This window comes from Carassius auratus, chromosome 2 (genome assembly GCF_003368295.1).
Source record: "Carassius auratus strain Wakin chromosome 2, ASM336829v1, whole genome shotgun sequence".
In the NCBI taxonomy this organism is placed as follows: Eukaryota; Metazoa; Chordata; class Actinopteri; order Cypriniformes; family Cyprinidae; genus Carassius; species Carassius auratus.
Genome location: NC_039244.1, coordinates 24,164,781 through 24,187,597, shown reverse-complemented (window position 1 = coordinate 24,187,597; position 22,817 = coordinate 24,164,781). Strand labels below are relative to the sequence as shown.

The window sequence follows — 22,817 nt, the reverse complement described above, 5'->3', positions numbered from 1 at the left end:
GTTGGATAAAGGCCGGGCCTATTCTCGGCTCTCTATTCGTTCCCTTGTTTTAATTAGAAGTTCTCCCCCAGCTATGTCCCAAAACTGCCAGGGCTCATATGCACCTGCATATCCTGGACCCAGACTATTCCACTGAGGAGACAGATGTGTACTTTAGGTGCTGTTATCATGATTATTACCTTAAAGCCTTACTAAGAGCAAAATAGGACAACGCCAAATTATTATTAATGTACTTATTCACACGTACGTCATCCATGCGTACGTTATCCAGACGCTTATCCAGACGCAAAGTAAAAAAAAATCATTTTTTTGCTACGCCGCCGCCACGCCGCCGCGCAGTTTGAGCGCAGCTCCAACACGTGACCGTGACGTCTGACGTCTCATATCTTACGTCTGACGCCTGAATACTATGGGATTTTGGCCAGACGGCTGGCGAGCGTATACACGTTAGTTCTCCTCTCAGTTTGCTTAGTGAGTAGCAGATTTTGCACAAGATACACCTCATATGCCTGACGCGGCGCTGGCGCGCTGCTGCTGTAGAGGGAGACCGTTGACAGACTCTTGTCTTCATTACAACAATACATACTTTTTTTTACACACCTACACCTACGCCTACTGATAAAGGACACAGTCAAAAGTATTGACGGCGAAATAGATTATGTTTGACAGGTGCAATATTTGAAAATCGATAATTATTATTATTTTCTTTAATTACATTTATATCTGAATTTATGTCAACCTATAGACTTTCAAATATCAAAATATCAGAAATTCATATGTATTTGTGTACAAAATGACATTTAAACACATTTTCCTATTATATTTTGCCTGGAAAAGCTTCCAACACGCGCGCGTGTCGCGGTAAAAATAGGCGTCGATTCTATTTCTAGCAAGCAAGCGTTTGCCGCGCGGCTCGAGCCGCGCCTGAGACGCGCGTCTCACGCAGGCTGTCTGTAAGCTCTAACCTGTTAACATGGGAGCCGAATTAAAAACCGACACGCCACGCGGCTGAGACGCTTGCGCCACGCATCCAGTGTGTCACCGGCCTTACATTACAGGTTGCAGTATTGAGTTGTTTTATTCAAGTGCGCTCCATGAATCAGGTAGGCCTATATTTTCCTTTCTTTTTTTATCTTTCTCTTTTAGCTTCCAAGCCAAGGGCTTCACAAAGACCCCTGCGCACACCGTGCATCACGAAGAAAGAAGCGACTGCAAGGCACTGTTCAGTGTTTCCTCTCGTCGTTTCAGCTTTCGCCTGATGGGGCCACCCTTGCACCTATTGAAGTCCCCATCTTTCTCTTTCTCTTTCTCTTTCTCTCTCGCTCTTTCTCTCTCTCTCTCTCTCTCTCTCTCTCTCTCTCCTAAACACACACGCCCGGATGGATGACTTCACTGTTCCGCCCGGGTTTTCCTTTATGATCGCGGGTTCTCCTGTATCTTACAGCAGACTAACCCGACCGCTGTTGTAGTCGTACACTCAGCCGCGCACTCTCTCTCTTTCTCGCTCGCTCTCTCATACTGCACCGAGCACTCCAGTCCGTGTGGAAGTTGGCGGTGCGAGGGGTCTAACATTTACGCGCTGGGATATCTACGCAAAAACAAAACAAAATAAACAGAAGCGCACTTGTTTTGCGGGGATAATTGCCATATCCACCGTAACTGCCTATCTACATCAGTTCTTTAGCGCCTTCTGAGTCGCGAGCCTGTCCTACACAGTCATGTCCGAGGTTCTGCCATACGGAGAGGGGAAAATGAGCGGATACGGAGCGGACAACGATGTCAGTCAGATGTCCTTCAGCTGCGGGCTGCAGGACACCAACTCGTTCTTCGGAGCGTCGCAGGCGAAAAGACCTCCAAAACTCGGACAGATCGGCAGAGCAAAGAGAGGTGAGGATTTTGTCCTGCTGGAAGATAACTTACTGAAGTTAAAGGAATACTCTTGTTTTCGCTCACTTTTTCTTCTGTGCAACACAATGAGATGTTAGGAAGAATGACAGCCTCTGTCACCATTCACTTTCATTGCACGGTGAAAAAAAATGCAACAAAAAAAAAAAAAAAGTGATGGTGACCGAGCCTGTCAGTTCATAAAATTTCATAAAAGAAACCGATATGGTTTTGGAACAACATAAAGACGAGCAAAAGCCGGAATTTTTATTTTAAAGTGAATTATCGATTTAAATGCATTTTAAACGATTGGATAATATTTTGACATTATGAGTTTAACAACTGTAAAAATGTCAAACTGTCACCGGTCTTCCACAATATGCCGAAAGGCGACCGAGGAATGCCCTTGATTTGGGTGATATTGTTACGCATTTAATGTGCACTTTGATCATTTGAATGCGTTTGTGGTGTATTGGGTCTTGTTGCGCAGTTTCAAAGCGCACAAACCACACATGGTAGATTGCCGAAGTCTTGACATCAGCTGTCTTGTTTTCTTCTTTCCAGTGGTCATCGAGGACGACCGAATAGATGAGGTGCTTAAAGGCATGACCGACAAATCATCACCGGACGTGTAAACCCGTGCGATGCCTTGCAGACATTTCGATTTGTATCACCGATTCGAAGCACTTGTCGGTTGTGCATGTAAAGATGATTGCAAAGAGATGGAGAGACGGTGGCACGACGCTCGAACCACGAGGAGACTAAACTAAAAAGAGAAAAGGAGAATTAAGAAGGGAGAGACGGAATTTCCTTTGGGGTTTGCTGGCAATTCTACAATATAAACGACAACCCGAATGGAAGCTTTGAGGAAGATGTCGGAGATGTTGAGGCTGCGCGCGCTGCGGGTCTGTGAATAAGGGTGGATTGACTTGCCATTATTATTCCACGACCATCATCTTCCAAAAGCGCTGTAAACAACACAAAGTTCAACCGAAGACTGAACCGCATCTTAAGCTCTGTTACTATAGATGTACAGTATCTTAGCTCGAAGACCTTCCCCTTAACACACACACACACATAAATCTGCCTTGAGCGTCAAATTCTATCCGACTGCTGCTTTTAGATGCATTTTAGATTTAACACACACAAAGACTTTAAGCGCTCCCATAATGATAAATGAACTATATATACGGATGGTGCAATGTGAATATTTTCTCTCGCTATTTTGCGTCATATTCTTTTTCAAAAATTGAGAAGTTTATCATACACATGCCCACAGGTGTTAAAGCGTGTAGTCTTTAAAGCGTCGTTTGGTGATCTGTCGTTTTGCTCTTCACTGCAGCTGATTTGCGCATGCACCTGCGCCACGGATTCACATCATCAGTACAAGCACAAAGGAACATTGTGCGTGCCACCTCTTGTAATTAACCCAACACGAATGCATCTCGATTACTTCCAAGCCTACGTTTTTTATTTTTTTTTCCATCAGCTCCTCACATTTCTCTAGTCGTGTCCATCTCTTTGCATGAACTTTCACTCCGGTGCCAACAGAGGTGCCGCCATGAATCTTACCCCGGCACGATTCTTTTAAAAAAAAAGTCATATTTGTATTTTTATATCTAAATATTTGTTATTTAAAATTATGCTAGTATGTAGTCTTAAAGATTTATCAACAATGATGTTTATATTTCAGAGAAAAATCTTTAGACATGGACGAGAGTATAATTCAGTTGGGTTGGAATGTTTTTTTTTTAAAGACTTGATGAATGAATGTTTCTCGGGTTTTTTGCACACACACACATCCGTGTTGAACTACTGTTATATGGAAATCATAGACTGTGACTTGAGCTTTGTTGATGAATTTGTTAGGAAAATGACGATATTAGAAATCTACTGCACTTTTTACGAATATCTTCAAATAACTTGTTATTTGACAGGTTTTTGGACATTACGTTTCTTCTGTTGATTTTGTTTGATCTTTTTTTTTTGCTTTGTTTTGTACCATTATTCTAAAGAAACTGACTATGGTTTGTTGTGCATGAAACCTTAATACTTTTCAATAACGGAACATTGTTTTATTAAGCAAAAAAAGCAACAAAAATGTCATGACATTCTAAGAATGAATCATTGCATATTATAATACCATTTTCACTGTATTTGGTGAACTAATAAATGGTGGAAGAACATATAGATGTGCATTTCTGTTGTCATTTGACTGCATTACAAAGAGGTAAACAAGTCTGATGCAAATATTGATTTTGAGGTCATCACAACACACACACACAGCCTGCTGGTGAATCCATCTAGATTTAGAGACAGGCCTACTCATAAACAAAGCACAAATACTATCCATCAAATGATGAAACAAGTATGGTCACATTTAAAAATATCCCCAGCAGTTTTAAATGCCAGATCAAGCTGTTTTTGTCTAATGAAATATTAATGGTCAGTGTTGTAAATTTCCGCCACCATTTAATCACCCTCATGTTGTGCCAAACCTGTATGACTTTCTTCTGTGAAACACAATAAAAGTGATATTAGTTTGGTCAATGAAAGTTAGTTGGACCCATGCAATCTTCAAAATATCTTGCTTTCCAGAATGAAGCAGGTATTACAGGTTTGGAATGACACGAGGGTGAGTAAATGATAGCAGACTGTTCATTTTAAGGTGAACTTCACCTTTACTATAGGAGATGTGGCACCTTTAAATCATGCTGGCCTGTTAACAGACCAAGTAAAAACACTTTTGATCAAGGTTGTTCATTTAAGCTGAATATTGTTTATACAGAGCTTGGATAAAGCCATATGCTGCTTCCTGTCTACACCGAACATTTGGCAGCAATATTGATGTTTTTCTTCATACACAGTCAGACACACATCGCCGAAACAATGTGTGCATTTCAACCGAAAGAGAATCAGTGGCTTTTATCCGTGATCTGTGCCGTCATTTGCCCATGAGTGGCCTTTGGCTCAGCTGTCTGATGTGTGCAATGAGGCTCAGGATACAACTGGAAACAAGCCGTGCTCACCTAAATCAATTTAAACTCCAATAGTCATCCAATCCTGATAACGTTCCATAACTCCAGTTAACCAAGCTCAAGTTTGGCCACTAAAATTTCCAAATGATTTTCAGATGATCAATCGTAGTTTAACCTCAGTGTTTAACACAGACTCCTGTCATCTGCGCATGTTTATTCTCAAGGCTTGATGAGGTCCTCGCACAGCAGAAAGTCCATCAGACAGTCACTCAAGCGCAGTCAAGGACACTCAGCTTCACCATCTCAGTCTATTAATACACCTTCATGGCTGTTGCAGTGTTCCTGAGCGGCTCCAATGCCCAGGGGAATCCTTACCGCTTCACACAGGCTGCTCAGAGCTGGAGATTACTGATACACTATCTGAACAGACAGGCGGCCCGCGGCAGCTCTGAGCGACACTGTGGCCTGACCCAATATGGAAAGCCCAGCTCTCAGCAGACAATGACAGCGTGATAAAGGAAGAAAGAGGGAGAGCTGACATTCTAAGATTCTCAAAGAATGAACTCTCTGCCGGAAGAAATGAAATGCAAAAAAAGTGACAAAGACATTTTATTTAAATGCATGGTCTTTGATTCATCCCAGATTGTGGCTCTGGGTTGGTGCTACTGACCTCCCTCATTAGAAATAATAAAACATATATAATTTTTTTTTTGTGCAGTAGTCCTCATTTAACACCAATGTGAGTCGAAGTGTAAGTGTCTGAACTGGCTCATACAAAATATGCACAGATTCACATTCAGCCACATAGAAATTGATGTCACTGTCATACAGCAAAACCAAATACTTTGGGCGTTTTTTATTCTTAAAAGGCATTGTAGAGAGACAACTGGAATTGATGAGCAAAATATGATCAAATGGCATCTGGAAATGTTGCAAACCAGATTCATTCTGGATATACATTTTGGTTGGTTGTAGTGCTACAATCTTGTCAACCAATCATGTTTTAGTATTGGGTTTAGAGATTGGCTTGGGACTCAACATTCTTATGATCATCCCATCATTTCGCTTTGTGTTATGGAGTAGCTCATGGAATAGGAATAAGAATGATATTTCAGAATCTGCAGCTCATCATAAAATAACTTTATATGTTGTGCCACTGTGCAATAAAAGAGAAACCTGTGAACATATACCAGGAATTACCTGAAATCCCCACTATCTTGAATATACAGCAATTTAATTTGAATTGAACTGGCCACACCACACAGGAAGCTGAATTGGAAATGACAGAAAGAAAAATGTATTGGATTGAAATTCAAATACAACACAGATAATGCATTGTTGGAGTTCCATGTTGGCATTCACAATACAAGCAAACTACAGATTTATCCATCCAAAACCAATCCCTACATCCAAAATCAATTCATCCATCCACCCAAAACCAGACCCAGAACAACATGTGTAAACCAAAAAACACATTAAAAGCAAACAAGTTGACTTAAACCAAAAACTACCAGTTACAGACTAATATATTTATGATATTAAAATGATGGCACTATTTGAAAATATTTATAATATGTGCCAATTTGTGTCCATATTCTGCATCATCAGAGACTTTTAAACATGCTGTAGTTCACCCTCATATCGGTCCCAAATTTAATTTTGAGAAAATAATGTAAAGTATAATAAAGTTGCAAATATTACATACTGCAAATATGTAAACATTCATGTTGTGTTATCATTAAATCATACATATTAAATTGCATTAAATTGCTTACACAGCTCTCCAGAGATTGGCTTGGGCTACTGAAAAAAACATATCAGTTTTAAACTACATGCCAATTTAATTTAAATTTTTCAACCCATAACATAAAGAATTAAATCAATCAGTAAGGTTTTGAAGTGCTGCCTTCTACATCAAAAATGTCCCTGCTTTAACCGTATGAGCACTAGTCACCAAACACACACACACACACACACACACACACACACAGACCTCTGTCCGTAATGTAGCTTGATGCAATGTTTACCCTAGTGTTGTCAGCGGAGCTGGCTGGCTGTGAGCAGGGGTTTATGTGTCTGCTATCAATACCACAGCCTATGTTGTCGCTGCCGCTGCTGGATGATGATGTAATGGTGTGTCCTGACCCCTCCCCCTGCTGATCAACAGCACGCATTCGTCCCTACAGAAACATGAGCTATGATGAACAGGCAGATCTCAGCCTTCGATAAATGATACTGTAGGATCAAATGATCATTTCTGATTCTTTTCTTGTGTGCACAGTGACTAATGAAAACAGTGTGTCTGTAAGAGGCAGGGATGCACCACAGGGTCAAGATTTGGCAGGTTAACCTGGTCTGGCTAGCCCCTGCTGGTAGATGTCGTAACTATACCATCTGTACCCAAAAAGCTAGTTTTTTCAACCATGACAACCATTCAAAATGAGCTCTGAACAAAATTCTAATCTAATCTATCTATCTACCCATTCATCCATCTGTTCAAGTAAATAAAACTTTAAGGCCTCATTAACATTTTTCAACTTTCAAACAGGGTATAATTGTTGTCAACATAGCAATATAACTGTCCATGACATGCAGAATTAAATTTGCTCTGGACCATACAAGGACTATTCTAGTTCTTCTTCAAGACAAGACACCAGCTCAGAAAATATCTCACAAGTTCACTTCGGAAATTACTCAATTATTCAAAAGTGCATTATTGAATATCATGGTTTTAGAGGTCAATATAAAGTAAAGCTTGCCTGTGTGTTTGCACTGCAAGGGGGTAAATGTCACATAATCGGCCATTAGACTAATCAAGGTCTCCTGTTCTCTGCAGCAGCTTTATGGTGTTTAGGCAGCACTGGGTTCCTGAAGAACCGTTACACAGCATGTCGTGAGGATACGATCACAGAATAAATCTACACCTGATATGTGCGGCTCACCTGACACCAGCATCCATCTGATGCCATCCCTGACCTGACGTCATTGCTTAGTGCTTCAATGAAAGGGAAAGACCTGTGAAACATCATCAGCTTTCACAGATAACATATTCAATCTGGACACGTTCAACTGTGAACTGAACATTTATGAAACTACTGATATATGAATCACTACTAATGTACACTGGTACACTTTTGCATTCAGAATATCTTAGCAACCACCTAGCAACATTCTAAAAAGAACTCATAACACCTTGGCAACCACCCACAATATAGTGTGATTTTAAATGTGTTTTGGTCTCTCCTGGTTCAGGAATAACATTCCTCTATTTACTATTTAAAAAAAATCCCATTTCAATCTATGTTCACACTGGCACACAGGAAGCTATTCTGAAATCCAGGCACCTTCCTCAAGTCTTAAAAATAGACGGTAATTACATTCCAGAGCTAAATTAAAAATAAATGATTTCTGGTTTATTAATGGCCTCCTCCAATTCACTGCAGCCATTCCTCATCCAAAAGAGCGCAGACACGTCTGTCATATTCTGGCACACAGCAGGGCTGTTTGTTTTCTGTCTGTCTGTTTGCTTGTTGTTTGAGAAGCATTTGTGACAGATTTATCTCTGAACAAGTGTGCAGGTGTCAAGCACTCAACCTTGTCCTACCAATCAAGACTATTGAACAGAGAAATAGGCCAGAGAGAGAGAGTGAAAGAGAGAGAGAAAATGCAGAACAGAGTAAATATTCACATCAAGCATCCTAAAAAAATATACTGAAAGACCAAATACTGAAGCAATTCTAAATCAGTATAAAGTAGCATAAAAGTCAAACATGTCATTTCAAAATATTACAGGATCTCAGGAAGTCATAAACTCAGGAAGTCCTCAGAATGCACTTCCTGAAAGTTTACATCGGTGGGTGGAGCCTCCGCTTCCTTGCGCAGTATCCTCTCAAGTGCAGCGTCCTCTGGGCTTAGCTCCTCCCCTTTGGGAAGAACATACATGAAGTAGTGAAAGCTGCTGCAATAGTGATAATACTTGATAGACCAGATGTTCTCTGCTTGAGTGTTGAGTCTCTAACGAACATGAGATGAAATGGCCACCAGGTTTCAAAACATGACAGATAATCTGAATATCATCATTATGAGATCTGATCATATCTAGGATAACTAGTTCCAAATAAATATCACAATTTTCTTTACTTTCTTTTTTGACCAATATAATAGATCCTTGCTGCATAAAATATTAATTTCTTAAAATAAAAAAAATCATGCTGACCCCAAACTTTTGAATAGTGTCTGTACAGTATTCTGTATGTGTCCATGAGCACATTTAAGTGTTTGTGTATGTAAGTGTGTGTGCATGAGTGTGAGTGCATCATGTGCCCCAGCCACCCATTCTTCATCTGCCTGAAGAAATGAATAATTCACTCCTCAAGGTGTCAACATGGAATCCACTGAGAGTGTGAGAGAAGAGAGAATTGAAAGAGAAACTTCCACTGAGAACTCCAACAGGAATGAGAGAGTGGCACTTTCTTTCTATGTTTGATGTTTTCTAGATACCTGATCACAACTTCATCCTAGATTAATGTGCTCAAACTATGAGTTTTAGTTCTTCCAAAAAATTACAAAAAAGTATCATTAAAGCAGTCCATATGTCCAAAACGTGGATAAAGATTCACTTAAAATCTTCCTGCTGTGTCTTACTCAATTCAGATTGAGATGTGTTCAAGATGTGTTGCATGCATCAGGTTTGAAGTCAACTGATCAAATTTGGCTTCACTGACGTCAAACCTCACATAACACGTCACATTTGAATTGAAAGCAAGCAAAGAGGTTTGAAAACTATGGTAAATTATCTTCTAATTAAAGCTTCAGTTTCTGTCTGGCACAAAATGATCCTATGAAAATAGTAGGAAAATGTCACAGGTTTGAAAGGCATTGAGAAAAAACAGAATTTACTTTGACACAAAAAGACATATGAAGGAATGTGCGAAGGACGTGGTTTTCTTCAGTAAAATCTGACCTCACACGCAGCATTACTGTTGTCATTATAATAATTATCTCGCTCCACTGTATAGGATAATGTCAGCATCACACACTTCCCACAATATGGGCCTTACAACAATTACATCTAACCTTCAGATCAAAACACTCTATTTAATGGTGAACTGCTCACTAAATTATGCTCCCATCCAAAGCCATCATCACAGACACTCAAAAGCAGGTCATTTAAACCAATGACTGTTTACGTCTTTGTCTACAGTGATCACTGAATTATTATTTCCACTGCTGTAAAAGACCTGTTTTCTACTTCGTATTAGTTTTATAGCCATCCGTCTGAAACAAGGGCCAAGAATACTGTGGCCTTGATTTAAAACGAATACTGTTATTAATATTAGTTTTATAATCGAAGTTGCTTCTACAAACACCTGATGACAGCCATATAACACCACCTCTAAAACATTTGGGGTCTGTAAGAATTTATTTATTTTATTTATTTTTTGGTATTGAAAATGTATTTTATGCTTACCAAGGCTGCAATTATTTAAAAATAACGTAAACACACTTATACTGTAAAAATTGTATTACAATTTGAACTTTTTATATATTTTAAAATGGAATTCAAGTTGAATTTTCAGCATCATTACTCCAGTCTTCTGATTCAAATAAATATGCTGATTTTGTTTGTAGGGGAAGGTTTGTTGTTTTGAAAGACAAAAATATTTTATATGTGAGAAAGGTTTCTTTAATATCCAAGATACCGTCTATTATAAAGCGTCATATTTAAAAAAAATTCAACCTAACTTTATGTTTCACACACGCACACACAAAAGAAACACAATAAATCAGCGCTACTTAATTTTATCTAACTGTGCACAGAGCCGGGCATGTGAGGTTGCAGAAAAGTGTAATTTTATGACCTAGAATCTTCCTCCTGCTTGTTAGCAGCCAGAAATTACAGTACTTTCACAAACTCCCAGCATCCTCCAGGGACATTAGTAACAGCATGCTCTCGTCTTCATATCGATGTCTGCTCTTTCTCTACTCCGCCGTGAGTGTCTCCTTCAAGGACCCTGAGCTCAAAGCCACCATCTGTCCAGCAGCGAAGGGCATGTATGTGTGTGTGTTTGTGTGTCTATGTGGACAACCGACACAGAATTGTGGACAGACTATAATGATGACACTCAGTAACTGCAGCATTTCTAGTGTGCTAACAGCTGTCATACCAGCACTCAGCCCTCAGGGAATCAAGATCCTTTACGGCCACTGAGAGCTGCCAAATTCTATAGGAGACGCAATTATCAAACTAACAGTCTGTGAAAGCGCACAGGTGATGAGGTCATTTATTCATCCTTCCCCATTAAAGGTGAAGTGTGTTAATTATGCAATGTTAAAATGCTTCCATCTATCCAGTGTGCATCTCGTCAAAGGAATTACTGACGAAAATGCTTCAAAAGGTTTCATCAACAATAACAAAGACGAGCAATGTGCGTCAAGGTGATTATTAAAATGCTTCATTAAAACACTGAAGAAAACAAGAGGAAACAAATAACAGCAATATGCAAGTCTGGGCTCAGTAAAATTTTCTTTTTAAAGAAATGAATATTTTTATTCACCACAAAAGTTTTTCAAGAATCCAGACTAACCCGACACTGCAAAATTAGCTTAACCAATGGTGTGAGTTTGTCCAGCTACTGACAGAAAGATGAAGTGTTTGGGAAACATTCTGATATATAAAATCATTTTGCAACTTACTATGGTGACGTTAGTGGCACAAAAGCTGAATACTTTAGCTTTAAGGACATGATGCAGTCTGTTAAAAATAAGAGACATGCAATCAGCCTTTTCTTGCTTCTCTGCGTATATGATGTGAACTCGTTCACCCTTAAACTCAGAGCTCATAAACAGTTCATCTTAACCAAACGCATAGCTGCAGCAGAAGTCCATGAGTCACTCATTATGGCTAATGCCTCGAGTTAAGACCAGATCACATGTTTGCGCATGTGTGCATATGTTTGTGTTCATTCATGCATTTGTATGTGCTTGCACATCTGTGTGTGTGTGTGTGTGTGTGTGTGTGTGTGTGTATGGTATTTAGTGTAGGCTGGGTCAGAGCTAATGCTTTAGTGCCTTTATGTGTGATTTGTAAATACTGATTGCTAGATTCTGATTAAAGCTGTTCCAGCATATCGATTTCTGCAATTAACTAAATGCACCGGATCGCCTTTGACTACCATGTCAGATCCTGCCAACAAACAAATGAGTGGAGAAGATGATTTATTCTCTCAATCTGTTTCTCAGCACCTGGCCATTACATAACATATCTTTAATTATACAAGCTGAACAGCCTCTCTAATTGGCTGCCAGCAGCCATGGAACCAGACAGACTGGTGCCATTGGCCTTTTGATATGACATACAAGATGCAAAAAGGTTCGAAAATCATTCATCAGTTTCCTGATCATCAGCAATGTCTGGAATCTGTCTGAATCTTATTTGTGTTCTTAAAATCAGAGGCATGGAGGTTTGGGTGGATGTTCTGCTGCCAAGTGGTGGGATGCTTCAAGTTTTTGTCTATTATGAGCTCTTCAAATTACTTGGCTGAAAACATTTTTCCAAATCTCTGGCAATTTCCTACACAAGGTTGCCATGGAAATAAAAGTTTCCACACTGCAAAAAAAAAAAAAAAAAGTAATTCAATTGGGTCAAGATGTAACACTAAAGAAGAGCACACATTGTGTGAAATACTACCTATCTTTTACATGCATATAAGGTGGGCATTTTTGCATGTACATTGTACATAAAATTCAACCTGTATTTTTAGGGTTATTTAAATAAAAGGCATGATAAAAATTTCTATGTGATGTAACTGTCAACAAATCAGCAAAATGTCCACATTCCATCAACACTTCACCCACAATACACAAATTCTCACGAATACATTCTTTAGTGAGAAACTTCTTATCACATGGGCATGTGATTTCCTATTTACTTCTTATGACAGCACCAATTTAACAGTGTTAAAACAGTAAGCAGCCTAGCTAGACAGTAGGCAGCCCTTACTTTTTCTTCTGAACAAATTCAAAGTCAGCATTGTGAATAATTGTGCAGAGAGGCACAAAAAAAAAAACAAGATGATAGATGAGGTCAAGATAAATGTTATAAATACATATACATTTCATTTAATACATAAATATACACTACTGTTAAATAGTTTAGGGACAGTATATGTATATATAAATCACATATTCAAAAACAACACATGACCAAAATTATGTTTTTAAATAATTTCTGGACAATTATCCTTGAATCTCTAGGAAAAATGTGACTATGGAAAACCTGACACTTACAGCTGCTAAAGGCACTAGGTAAATAGGGCAAAAGTAAGTGTGTGAGTGAGAGTGTGTGTGTTTGAGTGGATAGCACTAAATATATGGGGCAGTGTGTCTGGGAGCCCTGAGGACGCCCATGGGATGGCAATCACTAATGTTACCACTGAATCTGCAGCAACAGCACACTTTTGCTTAGAGCAATATGTCGACAACCTATATGATTTTCTTTTGTTTTATGGAACACAAAAAAGAAAAAGGTTTTAGAATGATGGGGTCCAAACAACTTTGGATTCCATTGACTGGATAAATAAAAAATACATTTTTAACATAAATAATGTAAAGAAATGTTTTTTTGAGCACCAAGTCAGCATATTAGTATGATTTCTGAACTATTATGTGACACTAAAGACTAGAGTAATGGCTTCTGACATTTCATATATTTAACAAAATATATTAAAATAGAAAAAAGCTTTTATATATTATTTAAATAATAGCATTTTATACGTTTTTATATTTCACAATCTTCTTTTAAAAACATTCTTACTGATGCCAAGCTTTGGAACTATAAATGATGAGGATATATAGAGACTGTTGGATCCTGGTGAAACAGTCAATCCTCTTTCGAGAGAGAAGGGAAGCTGTGATTGATCTTAAATGTTCTCTGTACAGTCGCATGCACACACACACAAAAAACAAAGACATTCTGTATGGATCTTCCTCAAACACACTACACAGAAACATTTAAGATTATTTATTTTAACACCAAAGCAAAGAAACAGTTGTTTGGTGCACCTCTGACATGGTGGAAAGTTGAAACACGTTTCATTTAGTAACTATTTACACAACTTGTTGACAAACAGCTTTACTATTGATTTACTGGCTAAATAAGTTACAGCAAACGATCCAACACAAATCTGCCAAAACACAAGGTGGTCTCCCTGGAAACTGTTTATCTATAAACCTCAACACAGACGATGCTTGGTTACAACCTGTTTGCTAACACCACTGCAGAGAGAGAGAGAGAGAGAGAGAGAATGTGAACTCCAAGCCATATCTGTATGGAAAACCCTTTCTGGGAACCAAGGTTCCACTTTGAAGCCATGAATAAATATAGCCCGAAACCTCAAGCCAAACACTCTGAATATGGTCTGCCTCTCTCTTCCACACACAATGTTATCAGTAGAGCTTTTCAAAGCTGTGTCATGATAAAAACTAATTAAACAACATGACTATGCGTCTGGAGTCTGGTGACCTGCTTTAATCTGCAAGGGGAACTTCAGACATAACCAAAGGTCTGGGATCAGCATATCTGGCCATGTTATTCAGATGTGAGCATGAGAAACTGTGTAAGGCTGATTGCAGACTGATTTCAGATCAGTCGTGAAACATCAATATCCCTGATTCATGCTAATCAAGGCTGATTTACTATAACCAGACTCATGTTAACAGCTTAGGTATCTATTCTGGGCCGCACAACAGTGTGAATTTACAAACATCAAGCACAATATCCCAATACACACTCTCTCTTTTTGGCTGCACGTCGCAGGAGGGCTTCTGGGTTTCCCCCTGTGTTGTCCTGTGATGGATCGTGGATGGTATTTTCCATTCCAGCAGGTCCCGGTCATGCAAACCCCCTTGCTATCACTTTCTCTCTCTCTCTCTCTCTCTCACACACACACACACACACACACACAAAAAGCTCAGTGACAGAACGTCCTTGGACGCTGACACAGGAGTCAAGTGACCCCGAGATTACCAAGTCAGGCAGACGCACACTGACGTGTGACAGTCACTCAGGAAAATTAATGGTCCTGGAATAAAGCCACAGAAGGGGAGAGAGATAGATTAGGCAAGTGTGGAATAACCCCTGAGCCATAATTTTGACAGCACTGACATCCATACATGGTCTCACAGCTGACTCGTATTATCACATAATATCTCTCTGAACTACCCATGTATGCTGTAACGCTGAGCTGTGATGTAATAATTTTTAGAGAACACTGGCAATATATGTATATATGTATAATTTTTTAATATGTTTTAAATAAACAGTTTTAATAAATCAATAATTATCAAATCAGTTAAACAAATATAGCAGTTGTCACCCATGCTGGATATTTTTTTTTTTAATATAATAGACCGTTCATACCAGTTAAAGATGATCACAGAGGTTTTGTATATGTGGAAGCTGGTTTGTAGCTATATTTCTCTTAACTAACAGTGTTAGATAAAAAATTATTTTGCTTTTCCGGAACAGGGATAAAAAAAGATCATCTGAGGGGTCAAAGGTCATATGCTACTATGACCTAGACCTGAACACCTGCTTGGTTTGATCTTTGCCAACCGATTATCATGATGTCAGCTATGGCACACTGCAGGATTTACAGACGATGAAAACATCTGGACTGCAATCCAAATCCTCTGCTAAATTGCCATTGAATTTACCGAAAAGTGTAATCATAAATTAAGAATCTGACACTTTGATCCTATTACAATGTTGACATTTGTTTTTAGCATTATATTCTAAAAATAAGATTTGCACAGAGGCTTCTCTTGACCTTTGACCTCAGTTAAGACTATACTGACACTTCCCTTGAGCTTTGCCTAATAAGGGGGACAAACAAGTGTTGTATATATATATATATATATATATATATATATATATATATATATAATGTTTCATACGCAACATTACTCATAGAAACCTTAGACCCAGTTAGCATTTGCATACTGCAAATAAAATACAAAGTAGTGCAACTAAAACTGACTATAGGGTTGACAACAGTTATACAGTACATAAAAAATTACATTAACAGGCCTTATTATATCTTACACATTTTATTTGCCTCAAAAATCGCTTATTATTTGCCTTAAAATAATGTTACAGCCTCAGTTTGATTCCACAGCCTCTGCAGACACACAGGAATGAGGATTTGAATGAACATGTACGAACACAGACTTTAAATACCCACAAATAACCAGTTCAGCATAAGGTTGTTGACTCTCTGATCTCCTGATAGTGTGTCCTCTTGAGAAGTGGGAAATCAAACGAGATGAGCTTGTTTTTGCTTATAATTAAGACTTCAGCGCTCACAATCTGGGCACTAATACGAATCAAAGCAGACTGGGAAATCTCAGTGATGGCAGCTGCCAAACACAAAACTAAAATCTGTTTGCCGTGTACACACACACACACACACACAAAATACTCAGCTGTTCCAAAACCAGGATGCTCACAGTTCATTATAATGTGTTTCTGTGTACGAAGCCGAAAGGAACATAAATAAACCATTTGGCTGTGTTTGGATCTTGAACAGCAAAATTGAAAGCAAGTCAGTCATTTCTTCTCTTTCTTTTGCTTTTTCCAAACAAAACCTGACTGAAGCTTAGCACATGCAGTGAGAAAACACAAGTCTAATTTAGGAAACCTTCACTGTTCTCAGATTTAATTAGTCGAAAATCATTTCATATAACAATCTTCAACACAGAGAAACTCTAAAACAAACCACAAATGTCTGCCATAAATAAAAACAAACTGTAAAACCTTATAGAAAAGTACCATGGTACCAAAATAAATGGCATGTCCAAAAACCCATTGTTCATGAATTTCAGTAGCTGATACCATCACTGTATCATCTCAGAGTATGTTTACCATGCTGTATTTTAATGGTAATACCATGGTATTTTTGTCTAAAGTGACTGAAACACAGTCACAGCTGTTAGAACTATATCAGAGTAAACTTTGGTAGCTTTTGGCACGAAGGCTCTTCTAAACCCCCCTCAGCAGGATGAGTCATGCTCGCCCTCCAGCAACCACTGTGATCCAGTTGCTATAGAAACATGTTGCTATGGAAACATCTCTGGCTCAAAAGCCATGCGGGGATGCACAAACACTAGCACAGGTGACTGGGGCAAATCAGACGGGATTTTAATGAGATAATCAAGTCGGGCCCGTTTCTAAAGGTCCCATCACATGAAATGTCAGAACAAACAATTATCTGCATAACGCTGCTTCTTCTGTGAACACTTTCTGGATGTCGCAACATGTTTGCAAAGGGGTTCCAGGTAATTTCAAGGTGCTTGCTTACTATTAATACATAAAGTCGCTATGGTATTCTGGTCTCTGTATGGTATTCTTTCAATTAACTTAAAAAAAAAAATAACTACCATGATACTGGTAAGAGATGTTAAGTTTCTCTGAAGTACACTAACGTTTAAAAGTTTGGGGTCAGAAACTAACATTTTTATTCAGCAGGAATGCATTAAATTCCTCAAAAGTGACAGAAAAAACATTTATGATGTTATTTTTATTTCAAATAAATGCTGCTCTTTTGAATTTACTTCTGCATTCATCAAAAAATACTGGAAAAAAAAATTTCAACACCGATAATAATAATAATAATAATTAATAAATGTTTTTTGTGCAACAAATCAGAATAATGATTTATGAAACATCATGTAACACTGAAAACTGCTGCAATGATTCTGAAAATTCACAGGGAAAAAAAAAATAAATAAATAAATAAATAAATGAATATATATATATATATATATATATATATATATATATATATATATATATATATATATATATATATATATATATATATATATATATATATATATATATATATATATATATATATATATATATATATATATATATATATATATATAAAGCACACAGTAAAATAAAGTGTAACCAAAACTTTTTTCTATGTGCAAGACTAAACTGTCCATAAAGTAATATGGTATAACCACGTTTTACACCATTAATTATAGTGATGCTGTTCTTTTATATTTTGCAAGTACCTTATTTAAATTCCATGGTATATATATCAAAGTGCTTCTTTCTAATACCAGCATTGTGTCATGGTACCACCACAATACTTTTTGTAATGATATATCATTATATATTTTACATGGGATTCAAAAAATACCATGGTATTAACATAGTACATGTCTAAATAAACACTGTTATACACAACACTTTTAGAAAGTGATTTACAGATTTATAAAGAGCTTTTCATGAAAAATCAAGAAGGAGCGCACAGAAGTACAGCTCTAATGTAAAAAGTACACTTATATCAGCTGCCTGTAGAGAGGCAGAGATCAAATCACTGTCCTTCCGTCTTCACCTTGTGCAATGAAAGTGAGGCTCAGTCAACCTTACTTGACATGAAGTCCTCTGGAGAAAGCAGAGAGGCTTTGAGAGGATTCAGACAGCATAGTGTGTACATGTGTTCTTGTCTGAGTGTGTGCGTGGTGTCCTTAAAAATGAAGAGCAAAGAGCCAAAAAAATAAAATAAATCTCATTGAAATTCTGGTCACTGCTGCCAGCTCTTCATACACTAAATATTATGTAACTAGAAAATAATACGGTTGCATCTGCGCCCCCCTCCCCCCATCTCTGCGCTGAGACGGACCGGCTGAGGCAGTTACATAAACTCAGATACCCATACTCACCAACTGTGACTCTGTCTGTCTGTGGAGGCACTAGAGAGTGCAGGTGCAGGTGGTAATGTGAGGCATGAGGCGATTATCAAGAAGTATGCATCATCAGATAATTTTTACCACCTTTTCTTTATATTTTCTTATTATGTGCTTGTGCTTTTTCACCTGGCAGAAAATGAAATCCCATATTCTAAATGAAGAAATTTCTCACGTTGAATTGAAAACAATTTAAAATAGCATTTTTCTAATTATTTTACAATGTTATGTTTAGCTTTTATGACCCCAAATTCATTGAAAGACTTGATTAGAAATATTAATACCACATTTAAAAAATGATAATAATAATAAATATTTTTTTTATTCATGGCAATGGCCCAGGGATTATTCCACACCTCCCTATAAATATTATTATTTTTAAATACAGTAAATACATTTTATAATACATGTGCTTAAAAAAAAAGCTGATTGTTTTTAACCATGTATTTTTTTAAAGAGTCCTGAAAAATCTGTTTCCACAACAATATTAAGCTGCATAACTATTTTTAAAACAGAGTAATAAGAACGGTTTCTTGATCATTAAATCAGCATATTTTAATGATTTCTGAAGGATCATGTGACACTGATGAATGGAATTAAAATACATTAAAACATAGAGCAGTTATTTTAAATTATAATATTACTTTTCATATTTTTCATAAATAAATGCAGCCTTGACAAGCATAACTGACTTCTTCATTTAAAAAATCGTACTGACCCCAAAACTTCAAAAGGCAATGTATATATTAACTTATGTGTCAACTACCCATGAATACTTGTGTTTTTTCCTTGTTTTTCTCCACGAGAGTGTGTAGGCTCAAAATCCCACAGGAGCATCTTTTAAAGAACAATCCTAGGCTTACTCCTGTTCTCTCTCATCGATCAGAGCACTAGAGATGCTCGTCAGGCTTCCTCCCATTCACCTGCATCCCGCAGGCTATCCATCGCCATGGGAACAGCCAAGGTGAATGAGCAGAGGTCATGAACGACTGGTTCAGCCCCATGTGCAGTCAGCTGGGTCTCAGAACAACCCCGCCTGAACGTGGAAAGTTAAAGCTCCCATCTTAGACACAGCATGGAAGGTTATTTTCCACTGCATCATTTGCAAGTCTACAGAGAAAACGTACACACTCTTATTAGCAAGCAAATACACACAACTCACTCAGCATGCAGCTCACCTTTCCCCTGAGAGAAAGAACAAGCGAGTGAGAGAGAGCGAGAGACAGAGCAGGAGAGGATGGTGACCTTGGCCAGGCCTTTAATGAGATGGAAAACTCCAGAAAATCTGTTTCTACTCCACACTCAGCAGTCTCTAAACTACATTACACTCTGTCAGCATGATTCTGATGAGGAGATAGTCTAATGTGTGTGTGTGTGTTATGTGAGAGATTGATAAGCTATCTTTCCACAATAATACAGGTGACTGTCGCTGGCTAAGGGTGTTAAGCATGTGGAACATAGATTAGTGAGCTATCTCTGTATTTGTGTGTGTGTGTGTGTGTGTGAGAGAGAGAGAGAGCGAGAGAGAGAGAGAGAGAGGGAGGACAGTGCTGTATTCCACTCAACAACTTGGAGTAATGGCCCCAGCAGTGGACTGGTGTGGTTTGGTAGGGAGATTGTAAAATCAATTTAATGTCAGACACATTTCTCAAGTGTGAGGTTGTGCACCTTGACACACACTCACACACAAACACAGAGTGCCATCTGGGAAAGCTGCAGGAACACTGTGAAAAATCTACAGAAATAATTAAAGGAACAGTGTGCAATATCTGCACCACTAGTGGCAACAAACATAACTGCAAAAATAACTAGTTGTGTTTGCCTGTTGGCAAAACAAAATAAAAAACAATGTAACAAAATAAAATAAAAACAAACACAAACAACACAAAATCATAAAAACTGAAGAAAAAAAAATATATATATATATACATTTACGTTTACATTTATTCATTTAGCAGATGCTTTTATCCAAAGCAACTTACAAAAAGGACAATAAAAGGAGTCAAACAAAAGAGCAACAATATATAAGTGCAAATGACAAGTCTTGGTTAGCCTGACATTCAGTTTTAGTCATTTTTAAATAATCTAAACCAGGAAGTGTGCATGAGCCAATCAGAAAAAGGCACTGCAGCTATAGGAACAACTTCAATCATTTTAAATTCATATATTTACTAGTGTAACAGATACATGAACATGAACATTTTCCCTTTCTGGTGCAAATAATGTCACAGCTCAGGATAGTTGCTGATGAAAGTTTTGGGACTGTGCATGTTCTTATGATATAATTTCCCAACAGCTCCAGAATGAGTAGTCACATGACCTTTACGGCTCAGCGATTGACTCAAAAGCAACCATGTCAACTGTGTGCAGAGTGCTGGGCAACTTCCATTGAAATGAACAGGAATGCTAATGGACTTTCTCCATGTAGATCTCCTAAAGGATAAACATGACGCTTCATAACACTCTGTTTATATAGGATTAAGTAATATGATATTTTCTGCTTAGCATTCAAATCTAATCTGCTCTGCATACTCAGCAACTCCCTATGCAGAGAGAAAAGAGAGACCAATGCAACTATTTTGATGACACTTGTCTACAAAATTTGATGAGCACTTGGAAAAATACACCCACATCCTTCATAACTAAGTTTACTGTTGATGCCTTCATTCTCAGCTTCAGTGGGCAGAGTCTGTAGTCCTAAAACCCTATTAGACATCATGACTGAACAGAGAAAAACTGTTCAAGTAAAGCATATCAACTATGATAGAGGGAGAGACTCACTGTATGAAACTCACTGCCATCTCTACTGCAGTGCTGTGCTGACGCAATATCAGGAAAGTTCATCTGTGTGCTAATATTCGGCTTTGACTCATAATGTTTACAAAAACAGCCCATAAAAACTAATGACAGCATCAGAAAACCTCAATGAACTACCAAATGACTGCACTAAATACACACACTCATGTCTTTAACCCTCACTGTAATCCTAACCGCTGTCATAAATTAGTATTTGTCTAATAATTTGACGCAAACCTGCTTTGTTTTCTCCACATGGACTTAAGCTGGCATGTTCTGATTGGCTGGAGAGGCTTGACATCACAAAAGGGACAACTGTAATCACAACAACAATGACATCATACTTAAAACCAAGTCCATTTGGCAGATTAGACACGCAGACCTGGTATTGCCCTACAAGATTATAGATGCCACACATACACATACACACACATATGCACTGCTGTATTCTAATATTTTCTTCTCTGGACATGGTATATCTTTGATATATCTCATCAAACTGAAATTATAATACCATGGTAATGTACATTTTAATGTACCACAGTTTTTACTCCATCATACTTCCTAGTCTACCATAGTGATACCATGATAAACTTAAAACATAACTCTGTTTAAATCATTCATTTTTCTTTTTGGCACCTGTTTGTAAGTGAAGTGCAAAAAAGTACCTTGGCTTGGTTATGCACCACGGCTTTTTTGGGAGTATCATGTAAATATTGTATCAGATTTAATTTACTGTATTAAAATATTATCTGCAAGCTATTTTGGTATGTGTATGTTTGCCATATTTATATACAATGGTCTTTCCAAGTGATATACTAACATGATATTAGTTGATATTAGTTTCTAAAAACCATGATATTCCCATGAAATTGTGTCAAAAAACATGGTAATATATTCATATAGGAAATATTTTGAAAGAAGTCTCTTTCCAAGGCTGCAAGGCTGTATTTATTTTGGTTAAAGATGTGAAAAAAATACAGTAAAAATAGTAATCATTTGAAATATTATCACTATTTAAATTAATTAAATTATTCCTGCTGTTCCATTTCTCCAGTCTTCAGTGTCATGAAATCCTTCAGAAATCCTTCAAATATGGTCAAGAAACATTTCTGTTTTTTATCAATGCTAATAACAGTTGTGCTGATTAATATTTTTGTGAGAAAAGTAATAAAGTTTTTTTTTTTTTTTGATAAAAAGAAAGTTCAAAACAGCCTTCATTTGAAATAAAAAATCATAACATCATTAATGATCAATGTAATATGGCCACACACACACTCTCTCTCACACACACACACACACACATGACCCACATTTTTTTAACAGTAAATTAAATATGTCAATGTTTATGGGGGACCATACAAAAGCATTCCAGTAGCAATAAATAAAGAAAAATAA

General features: G+C 37.6%; 1 protein-coding gene, 1 long non-coding RNA gene and 1 pseudogene across 2 annotated transcripts; 1 reads left to right on the top strand and 2 right to left on the bottom strand.

Moving 5' to 3' along the window:
• Positions 1–1,376: 1,376 nt before the first annotated feature.
• LOC113037868 (calcium/calmodulin-dependent protein kinase II inhibitor 2-like) lies at positions 1,377–4,073 on the top strand. The gene is made up of 2 exons (XM_026195207.1): positions 1,377–1,887; positions 2,449–4,073. Exons 1-2 carry the CDS (start codon positions 1,719–1,721, stop codon positions 2,517–2,519), a joined length of 240 nt encoding a protein of 79 aa, XP_026050992.1. The 5' UTR covers positions 1,377–1,718; the 3' UTR covers positions 2,520–4,073.
• Positions 4,074–5,835: 1,762 nt separating this feature from the next.
• LOC113111072 (uncharacterized) lies at positions 5,836–7,943 on the bottom strand. The gene is made up of 3 exons (XR_003293255.1): positions 7,805–7,943; positions 6,890–7,042; positions 5,836–6,131 (listed from the first exon to the last, which is right to left on the bottom strand). It is a non-coding gene; the product is annotated as an uncharacterized LOC113111072 (long non-coding RNA).
• A 723-nt stretch (positions 7,944–8,666) lies between these two features.
• Positions 8,667–22,817, bottom strand: part of LOC113041156 (EEF1A lysine methyltransferase 4-like) — a 38,800-nt pseudogene continuing 24,649 nt past the window's right edge.